The sequence below is a fragment of the Onychostruthus taczanowskii genome, unplaced genomic scaffold (genome assembly GCF_017590055.1).
Source record: "Onychostruthus taczanowskii isolate IOZ18803 unplaced genomic scaffold, ASM1759005v1 scaffold423, whole genome shotgun sequence".
Lineage (NCBI taxonomy): Eukaryota > Metazoa > Chordata > Aves > Passeriformes > Passeridae > Onychostruthus > Onychostruthus taczanowskii.
In genome coordinates this window covers 3,457-14,395 of record NW_024501716.1, presented here as the reverse complement: position 1 = coordinate 14,395, position 10,939 = coordinate 3,457, and the positions used below count along the sequence as shown (strand labels likewise).

At 57.5% G+C, this 10,939-nt stretch overlaps 2 protein-coding genes across 2 annotated transcripts in view; both read left to right on the top strand.

Moving 5' to 3' along the window:
• LOC121340723 (heat shock factor protein 1-like) overlaps positions 1–7,125 on the top strand; it is a gene marked incomplete at its 5' end in the record, with an annotated part of 25,463 nt that extends 18,338 nt beyond the window's left edge. Inside the window, 3 exons of the mRNA XM_041413658.1 lie at positions 1,967–2,001; positions 5,264–5,333; positions 6,453–7,125. Of these exons, the coding sequence (XP_041269592.1) occupies positions 1,967–2,001; positions 5,264–5,333; positions 6,453–6,685 (338 nt within the window). The remainder of the gene's footprint in view (positions 1–1,966; positions 2,002–5,263; positions 5,334–6,452) is intronic.
• Positions 7,126–8,348: 1,223 nt separating this feature from the next.
• LOC121340724 lies at positions 8,349–10,300 on the top strand (the record flags this gene model as incomplete). Its single annotated transcript, XM_041413659.1, has 2 exons — positions 8,349–9,321; positions 9,368–10,300. Coding segments are annotated over exons 1-2 (943 nt in total), but the record flags the coding sequence as incomplete, so codon positions are not given.
• Positions 10,301–10,939: the final 639 nt, after the last annotated feature.

Sequence of the window (10,939 nt, the reverse complement as noted above, 5' to 3'; positions counted from 1 at the left end):
TTCCTGACTCCCGGCGTTGTTCCCCATTTGCGGTGTTGCTGTTCCCCATTCCCGGTGTTTCCGTTCCCCATTCCCAGTGTTTTCCCCCCCGTTCCCGCTGTTGATTCCCGGTGTTTCCCGGTGTTTCCGTTCCTGACTCCCGGCGTTGTTCCCCATTCCCGGTGTTTCCGTTCCCCGTTCCCGCTGTTCATTCCCGGTGTTTTCCTTTCCTGACTCCCGGCGTTGTTCCCCATTCCCGGTGTTGCCATTCCCCGTTCCCAGTCTTCATTCCCGGTGTTGCTGTTCCTCATTCCCGGTGTTTTTCCCCGTTCCTGGTGTTGCCGTTCCCCGTTCCCGCTGTTCATTCCCGGTGTTTCCCCCCCCGTTCCCGCTGTTCATTCCCGCTGTTCATTCCCGGTGTTTTGCGTTGCTGACTCCCGGCGTTGTTCCCCATTCCCGGTGTTTCCGTTCCCCGTTCCCGGTGTTCATCCCGGTGTTTCCCCCCCCCATTCCCGGTGTTTCCTTTCCTGACTCCCGGTGTTTTTCCCGCCGCCAGGTCGGAGCTGAACGAGCACCTGGACACGATCGACTCCAGCCTGGACAATCTGCAGGCGCTGCTCAGCACCCACGGCTTCAGCATGGACAGCGCCCTGCTCGACGTGAGAGACAGCCGGAAACACCGGGAAAATCCCGGGAAAAACACCCGGAATGCCCGGGAATTCCCACTGGGAACTCCCGGAATCCCTGTGGCCCAGTGGGAATTCCTGGGAATCCCCGGGATCCCGGCCCGTTCCCAGTGGGAATTCCCAGGATAAATCTGTCCCTGCTCGACGTGAGAGACAGCCCGCAACACCGGGAAAATCCCGGGAAAAACACCCAGAATGCCAAAAAATTCCCACTGGGAACTCCCAGAATCCCAATGCCCAATGGGAATTCCTGGGATCCCGGCCCGTTCCTATTGGGAATTCCCAGGATAAATCTGTCCCTGCTCGACGTGAGAGACAGCCGGAAACACCGGGAAAATCCCGGGAGAAACACCCGGAATGCCTGGGAATTCCCACTGGGAACTCCCGGAATCCCTGTGCCCAATGGGAATTCCGGGGAATTCCCGGGATGGCGGCCCGTTCCCAGTGGGAATTCCCAGGATAAATCCGTCCCTGCTCGACGTGAGAGACAGCCGGGAACACCGGGAAAATCCCGGGAGAAACACCCGGAATGCCTGGGAATTCCCACTGGGAACTCCCGGAATCCCTGTGCCCAATGGGAATTCCGGGGAATTCCCGGGATGGCGGCCCGTTCCCAGTGGGAATTCCCAGGATAAATCCGTCCCTGCTCGACGTGAGAGACAGCCGGAAACACCGGGAATTCCCGGGAGAAACACCCGGAATTCCCAGAAATTCCCACTGGGAACTCACCAAATCCCTGTGCCCAATGGGAATTCCTGGGAATTCCCGGGATCCCGGCCCGTTCCCAGTGGGAATTCCCAGGATAAATCTGTCCCTGCTCGACGTGAGAAATTCCCAGGATAAATCTGTCCCTGCTCAACATGAGACAGCCCGCAACACCGGGAAAATCCCGGGAAAAACACCCGGAATTCCCAAAAATTCCAACTGGGAACTCACGGAATCCCTGTGCCCAATGGGAATTCCTGGGAATTCCCGGGATCCCGGCCCATTCCCAGTGGGAATTCCCAGGATAAATCTGTCCCTGCTCGACGTGAGAGAGAGCCCGCAACACCGGGAAAATCCTGGGAAAACACCCGGAATTCCCAAAAATTCCAACTGGGAACTCACGGAATCCCTGTGCCCAATGGGAATTCCTGGGAATTCCCGGGATCCCGGCCCATTCCCAGTGGGAATTCCCAGGATAAATCCGTCCCTGCTCGACGTGAGAGCCCCAACACCGCAATTACCGGGAAAATCCCAGAAAAAATACCGGGAATTTCCAAAAATTCCAACTGGGAATTCCTAAAATCCCCAGTGCCCAGTGGGAATTCCCGGGATAAACTCTTCCCTGTTGGACGTGAGCCTGAGATTCCCAAAATTCCCAGAAAAAATATCGGAAAAAATCCCAGAATTCCCAAAAAATTCCAACTGGGAACTCCCAAAATCCCCAGTGCCCACTGGGAATTCCCAGGATCCCAGCTCATTCCCAGTGGGAATTCCTGGGACAGGGAATTCCCATCCCGGGAATTCCGGCATTCCCATGCTTAGGACAGATTTTTCCTGGGAATTCCCTGGCTGGGGATGAGATTTTCCTGGGAATTCCATCATTTGCCCAATGGGAATTCCTGGGAATTCCCGGGATCCCGGCCCGTTCCCAGTGGGAATTCCCAGGATAAATCCGTCCCTGCTCGACGTGAGAGCCCCAACACCGCAATTACCGGGAAAATCCCAGAAAAAATACCGGGAATTTCCAAAAATTCCAACTGGGAATTCCTAAAATCCCCAGTGCCCAGTGGGAATTCCCGGGATAAACTCTTCCCTGTTGGACGTGAGCCTGAGATTCCCAAAATTCCCAGAAAAAATATCGGAAAAAATCCCAGAATTCCCAAAAAATTCCAACTGGGAACTCCCAAAATCCCCAGTGCCCACTGGGAATTCCCAGGATCCCAGCTCATTCCCAGTGGGAATTCCTGGGACAGGGAATTCCCAGGATCCCAGCTCATTCCCAGTGGGAATCCAGTTCTCAGGACAAATTTTTCCCGGGAATTCCGGCATTCCCATGCTTAGGACAGATTTTTCCTGGGAATTCCCTGGCTGGGGATGAGATTTTCCTGGGAATTCCATCATTTCCATTCTCAGGGTGGGATTTTCCCGGGAATTCCATCATTCCCATTCTCAGGGTGGGATTTTCCTGGGAATTCCATCATTCCCATTCTCAGGGTGGGATTTTCCCGGGAATTCCATCATTCCCATTCTCAGGGTGGGATTTCCCCCGGAATTCCATGACTCAGGTCAGATTTTCCTGGGAATTCCATCATTCCCATTCTCAGGGTGGGATTTTTTCCAGGAATTCCCTGGCTGGGGACTGGATTTTCCTGGGAATTCCCTGGCTGGGGACTGGATTTTCCCAGGGAATTCCATCATTCCCATTCTCAGGGTGGGATTTTTCCAGGAATTCCCTGGCTGGGGGTGGGATTTTCCTGGGAATTCCCTGGCTGGGGGTGGGATTTTCCCAGGAATTCCATCATTCCCATTCTCAGGGTGGGAATTTTCCCAAGGAATTCCCTGGCTTGGGATGGGATTTTCCTGGGAATTCCCTGGTTGGGGTTGGGATTTTCCTGGGAATTCCCTGGTTGGGGGTGGGATTTTCCTGGGAATTCCCTGGCTGGGGGTGGGATTTTCCCAGGAATTCCATCATTCCCATTCTCAGGGTGGGATTTTCCCGGGAATTCCCTGGCTCAGGACAGATTTTTCCCAGGAATTCCGGAATTCCTGGAGTCAGGACAGGTTTTTTTCCCAGGAATTCCCTGGCTCAGGACAGTTGGGATCAGGGCTGGGATGAGGATTGGGGCTGGGATTGGGATCCAGGATTGGGATCAAGATCAGGATCAGAGCTGGGAGTGGGATCAGAATCGGGGCTGGGATTGGGATCAGGATTGGAATCGGGATCTGGATTAGGATTGGGGCTGGGATCAGGACTGGGATCAGGGCTGGGGTCGGGATTGGGATTGGGATCACGGCTGGGATTGGGGTTGGGATTGGGATCCAGGATCAGGGATTGGGATTGGGGCTGGGATCGGGATTGGGATTGGGATTGGGGCTGGGATTGGGATCCAGGATCAGGATTGGGATTGGGGGTTGGATCAGGGCTGGGATCAGGATTGGGGCTGGGATTGGGATCCAAGATCAGGGATTGGGATTGGGATTGGGGGTGGGATTGGGGCTGGGATCGGGATTGGGGCGGGATTGGGATTGGCATCGTAAATGGGACTGGGATTGGGATCATGAGTGGGACTGGGATTAGGATCAGGATTGGGATTGGGGCTGCAGTTGGGATCGGGATTAGGATTGGTGTCAGGGTTGGGATTAGGATCAATGCTGGGATTGGGATTTGGATTGGGAGTAGGGCTGGGATTGGAATCAGGATCAGGACTGGGATTGGGATCGGGATTAGGATTGGGGCTGGGATCAGGTTTGGAATTGAGATTAGGGCCAGGATCACTAACTGGGATTGGGATTAGGTCTGGGATCAGGATCAGGGCTGGGATTGGGATCGGGGCTGGGGTTGGCATCCAGGATCAGGATTGGGATTGGAATTGGGATTTGGATTGGGATCGGGGCTGGGAGTTGGATTGGACCTGGGATTGGGATTTAGGATCAGGATTGGGATCAGGACTGGAATTGGGTTTGGGATTGGGGCTGGGAATTGGATTGGGGCTGGGATTGGGATCAGGGTTGTGATTGGGATCCAGGATCAGGATTGGGATCGGGATCAGGGATTGGGGCTGGGATTGGGATCGGGGCTGGGATTGGGATCCAGGATCAGGATTGGAATCGGGATCAGGGATTGGGGCTGGGATTGGGATCAGGATCTGGGATTGGGATCAGGGTTGGGATTAGGATCCAGGATCACGATTGGGATCGGGATCAGGGATCGCGGCTGGGATTGGGATCCAGGATCAGGATTGGGATCGGGATCAGGCTTTGGGGCTGGGATTGGGATCCAGGATCAGGATTGGGATCGGAATTGGGATTTGGATTGGGATCAGAGCTGGGAGTTGGATTGGACCTTGGGATTCGGGATCAGGATTGGGATCAGGGATTGGAATTGGGATCGAGATTGGGATTTGGATTGGGATTGGGGCTGGAAATTGGATCGGGGCTGGGATTGGGATCCAGGATCAGGATCAGGATTGGGATCAGGGTTGGGATTGGGATCCAGGATCAGGATTGGGATCGGGATCAGGATTGGGGCTGGGATTGGGATCAGGATTGGAATCGGGATCTGGATTAGGATTGGGGCTGGGATCAGGATTGGGATCAGGGCTGGGGTTGGGATTGGGATTGGGATGAGGATTGGGGCTTGGATTGGGATCCAGGATCAGGGATTGGGGCTGGGATTGGGATCGGGGCTGGGATTGGGATCCAGGATCAGGACTGGGATCGGGATCAGGGATCAGGATCAGGGCCAGGATCCATGGATCATGGCACCAGCTCCGCCCCATTCCGGGATTTTCCTCTCCGGGATCATTTCTGGGAACGTTTGGGATGAGCAGGGGCTGGGTTTGGGATTCCTTTAAAACCCAAAAACCTCGGAATCATTCCCGGAATTCCGGCAGATCCAGGATCTCCTTTCGAACCAGGAGCAGCAGAAACCGACGGAGACCGAACCCGGCGCGGGGGACTCCGGTATCCCGAAGGGAATTTTGGGGGATTTGGGGGATTTTTGGGAATTTTGGGATGTTTGGGAATGGGGGACTTTGGTATCCCATGGGAACTTTGGGATTTTTTTTTTCTGGGACATTCCCTGCTGTCCCCTGCACGGTCCAGCCCCTGTTCCTGGTGGATTATCCCAATCCCACATTCCCAATCCCACATTCCCAATCCCACATTCCCAATCCCACAATCCCAATCCCATTTTTCCAATCCCAAATTCCCGTTTTCCAGGGAAGCAGCTGGTGCCCTGCAGGGTGCATGATCCCAATCCCACATTCCCACATTCCCAATCCCACAATCCCAATCCAAATCCCACATTCCCAATCCCACGATCCCAATCCCAATCCCACATTCCCAATCCCACATTCCCAATGCCAATCCCAAATCCCTCATTCCCAAATTCCCGTTTTCCAGGGAAGCAGCTGGTGCCCTGCACGGTGCAGCCTCTGTTCCTGGTGGATTATCCTAATCCCACATTCCCAATCTCACAATCCCAATCCCACATTCCCAATCCCCCAATCCCAATCCCTCATTCCCAGCCCTCATTCCCACATTCCCGTTTTCCTGGGAAGCAGCTGGTGCCCTGCACAGTGCATGAGCCCGATCCCACATTCCCAATCCCACATTCCCAATCCCACATTCCCAATCCCACATGCCCAATCCCAATCCCACATTCCCAATCCCCCAATCCCAATCCCTCATTCCCAGCCCTCATTCCCACACGCCCGTTTTCCTGGGAAGCAGCTGGTGCCCTGCACAGTGCATGAGCCCGATCCCACATTCCCAATCCCACATTCCCACATTCCCAATCCCAAATTCCCGTTTTCCAGGGAAGCAGCTGGTGCCCTGCACGGTGCAGCCGCTGTTCCTGGTGGATTCCAGCGCCGTGGACGTGGGATCCGGGGATCTTCCCATCTTCTTCGAGCTGGGGGAGGGGCCGTGCTTCCCGGACGGGGACGAGTATCCCGAGGAGTATCCCGAGGAGTATCCCGAGGAGTATCCCGAGGATCCCGCCATTCCCAATCCCACAATCCCAATCCCACATTCCCAATCCGAATCCCACATTCCCAATCCCAAATTCCCGTTTTCCAGGGAAGCAGCTGGTGCCCTGCACGGTGCAGCCGCTGTTCCTGGTGGATTCCAGCGCCGTGGACGTGGGATCCGGGGATCTTCCCATCTTCTTCGAGCTGGGGGAGGGGCCGTGCTTCCCGGACGGGGACGAGTATCCCGAGGAGTATCCCGAGGAGTATCCCGAGGAGTATCCCGAGGATCCCGCGCTGCTCCCGCGGCCGCCGCCCGCGCCCAAGGACCCGGCCGTGTCCTAAAGCCAGGATCGGGGACAGGGACAGGGACAGGATCCCAAAGGGATCCCCAGCAAGGATCCCAGGCCGGGATCGGGAAAAGGGAAGGAAGCCCCGAGTGACTCGTCCTGCTTTTCGCACAGACCCCGGAGCCGCCGCTCCCTCGGAGCATCCCGGGGAATCCCGGGGAGTCCCGGAGCATCCCGGGGAATCCTGGAGGATCCCGGGGAGTCCTGGAGGATCCTAAATCATCCTGGAGCATCCCGGGGAATTCCGGGGAGTCCTGGAGCATCCCGGGGAATCCCAGAGCATCCCGGGGAATTCTGGAGGATTCTAAATCATCCCAGAGGATCCTGGAGCATCCCAGGGAATCCTGCAGGATCCTAAATCATTCTGGGGAATCTCGGAGCATTCCGGGGAGTCCCGGAGCATCCCGGGGAATCCCGGAGCATCCCGGGGAGTCCTGGAGGATCCTAAATCATCCCGGAGCATTCCGGGGAATCCCGGAGCATCCCGGTTCCCAATCCCAAATTCCCGTTTTCCAGGGAAGCAGCTGGTGCCCTGCACGGTGCAGCCGCTGTTCCTGGTGGATTATCCCAATCCCGCATTCCCAATCCCACAATCCCAATCCCACATTCCCAATCCGAATCCCACATTCCCAATCCCAAATTCCCGTTTTCCAGGGAAGCAGCTGGTGCCCTGCACGGTGCAGCCGCTGTTCCTGGTGGATTCCAGCGCCGTGGACGTGGGATCCGGGGATCTTCCCATCTTCTTCGAGCTGGGGGAGGGGCCGTGCTTCCCGGACGGGGACGAGTATCCCGAGGAGTATCCCGAGGAGTATCCCGAGGAGTATCCCGAGGAGTATCCCGAGGAGTATCCCGAGGAGTATCCCGAGGAGTATCCCGAGGAGTATCCCGAGGAGTATCCCGAGGAGTATCCCGAGGAGTATCCCGAGGAGTATCCCGAGGAGTATCCCGAGGAGTATCCCGAGGAGTATCCCGAGGAGTATCCCGAGGAGTATCCCGAGGAGTATCCCGAGGAGTATCCCGAGGAGTATCCCGAGGAGTATCCCGAGGAGTATCCCGAGGAGTATCCCGAGGATCCCGCGCTGCTCCCGCGGCCGCCGCCCGCGCCCAAGGACCCGGCCGTGTCCTAAAGCCAGGATCGGGGACAGGGACAGGGACAGGATCCCAAAGGGATCCCCAGCAAGGATCCCAGGCCGGGATCGGGAAAAGGGAAGGAAGCCCCGAGTGACTCGTCCTGCTTTTCGCACAGACCCCGGAGCCGCCGCTCCCTCGGAGCATCCCGGGGAATCCCGGGGAGTCCCGGAGCATCCCGGGGAATCCTGGAGGATCCCGGGGAGTCCTGGAGGATCCTAAATCATCCCAGAGCATCCCATGCCCTGCAGGAGCATCCCGGGGAATCCCGGGGAATCCCGGGGAATGCTGGAGCATCCCGAGGAGTCCCGGAGCATCCCGGGGAATGCTGGAGGATACCGGGGAGTCACGGAGCATCCCGAGGAATCCCGGAGCATCCCGGGGAGTCCTGGAGGATCCTAAATCATCCCGGAGCATTCCGGGGAATCCCGGAGCATCCCGGGGAATCCCAGAGCATCTCGGGGAATCCCGGGGAATCCTGGGGAGTCCTGGAGCATCCCGGGGAATCCCGGAGCATCCCGGGGAATCCTGGAGGGAAGCCTGGAATGCCGCAGGACCCCAAAATCCAGCGGATCCCAAAATCCTGGAAGTTCACCCAACCCCAAAGCCCAGCAGTGCCTGAACCCCACAGGACCCCAAAATCCAGCGGTGCCTCGAATCCCAAAATCCAGTGGGATCCCAAAATCCAGTGGGATCCATCCCAAAATCCAGTGGGATCCCAAAATCCTGTGGTGCCACAAAACCTGGCAGTGCCCAAATCCCACGGGACCCTAAAATCCAAGGGGACCCCAAAATCCCACAGGACCCCAAAACCCTGTGGGACCCCGAAAACCTGGCACTGCCACGAGACCCCCAGAGCCAGGGGAACCCCAAAATCCAGTGGGATCCCAAAACCTGGCCATGCCCTAATCCCACGGAACCCCAAAACCCTGTGGGACCCCAAAACCTGGCAGTGCCACGAGATCCCCAAAGCGAAGGGAACCCCAAAATCCAATGGGACCCCAAAACCCCCCAGCCCCACAAGTCCCCGGTTCCAGCTTCTCCAATTCCTGCTCTGGGCATTCCTGGTTTTTATTCCTGGCTTCCTTTCGGGGGATCCCGCTGGAATTCTGGGGGATCCCACCGGAATTCTGAGGTGTCCCAGTGGAATTTTGGGGGGATCCCGCCAGAATTCCAGGGCATCCTGCTGGAATTTTGGGGCATCCTGCTGAAATTCCCGGAAATCCCTCTGGAATTCCGTGCGCTCCCGGTTTGGTGTTCCCGGATTTCCCCGCTCCGGCTCCGCTCTGGGATTCGTCCCCGGACCTCGGGATTGGGAGCAGCGACCCCAGAACTGAACTTGGGAATTTTACACCAGAGGAGGACCCGGATCCCGCGTGGGATCGAGTCGGGATTCCGTGTGGGAATGTCGGGATTCCGTGTGGGAATGTCGGGATTCCACGTGGGAATGTGTCGGGATTCCAGGCGGGATCGAGTCGGGATTCCACGTGGGAATGTCGGGATTTCAGACAGGATCGAGTCGGGATCCCGTGTGGGATCGAGTCGGGATTCCACGTGGGAATGTGTCAGGATTCCATGTGGCAATGTGTGGGGATCCCATGTGGGATTGAGTCAGCATTCCATGTGGGAACGTGTTGGGATTCCACGTGGGAACGTGTCAGGATCCCATACGGAAATGTCAGGATCCCACGTGGGAATGTTGGGATCCCATACGAGAATGCCCAATTCCCTATGGGAATGTCGGGATCCCGTGTGAGAATGCCCAAATTCCATATGGGAATGTCGGGATCCCGTGTGGGAATGCCTGGATCCCATATGGGATCCCATGTGGAAATGTCAGGATCCTGTGTGGGAATTTTGGGATCCCGTATGAGAATGCCCAAATTCCATGTGGGAATTTTGGGATCCCATACGGGAATGCCTGAATTCCGTACAGAAATGTCGGGATCCTGTGTGGGAATGCCTGGATCCCACGAGGGAATGCTGGGAATCCCGTGTGGCAGTGCCGGGATCCTGCGTGGGAATGCCCAAATTCCGTGTGGGAATGTCGGGATCCCAGGAGGGAATGTCAGGATCCCGTGTGGGAATGCCCAAATTCCGTGTGGGAAGGCTGGGATCCCAGGATCCCGTGTGGGAATATCAGGATCCAGTGTAGGAATATCAGGATCCCATGTGGGAATGCTCAAATTCCGTGTGGGAATGTCAGGATCCCGTGTGGCAATGTCAGGATCCGTGTGGGAATGTCAGGATCCCGTGTGGGAATGCTCAAATTCCGTGTGGGAATGTCGGGATCCCGTGTGGGAATGCCCGGATTCCGTGTGGGAATGCCCAAATCCCGTGTGGAAGGGCGGGATCCCGCGTGCTCTCCACGAACAGATCTCGATAAAGCACGGCTCCGCCGCCGCACGCCTGCTCCTCGTCCCGGGCGCCTTGGGAAGCTACGGAGGGGATCCGGCCCCAGGAGCTGGGATCTGGGCTGGGAGTTGGGATCCGGCCCCGGGAGCTGGGATCCGGGCTGGGAGTTGGGATTGGGCCCCGGGAGCTGGGATCCGGGCTGGGAATTGGGATCGGGCCCCGGGAGCTGGGATCCGGGCTGGGAATTGGGATCCGGGACTGGGAGTTGGGATCCGGGGCTGGGAGTTGGGATCGGGTCCCGGGAACTGGGATCCAGGGCTGGGAGTTGGGATCCGGGGCTGGGAATTGGGATCCGGGGCTGGGAATTGGGATCGGGCCCCGGGAGCTGGGATCCGGGCTGGGAGTTGGGATAGGGCCCTGGGAGCTGGGATCCGGGCTGGGAATTGGGATCCAGGACTGGGAGTTGGGATCAGGGCACTGGAACTGGGATCCAGACCCGGGAGCTGGGATCCAGGGCTGGGAATTGGGATTGGACCCCAGGAGTTGGGATCCGGCCCCGGGAGCTGGGATCCAGGGCTGGGAATTGGGATCGGGAACTGGGATTCAGGGCTGGGAACTGGGATCCGGGGCTGGGAGTAGGGATTGGGCCCCGGGTACTGGGATCCAGGGCTGGGAGTTGGGATCCAGTCTGGGAATTGGGATCCGGCCCCAGGAGTTGGGATCCTGGGCTGGGAATTGGGATCAGGGCACTGGAACTGGGATCCAG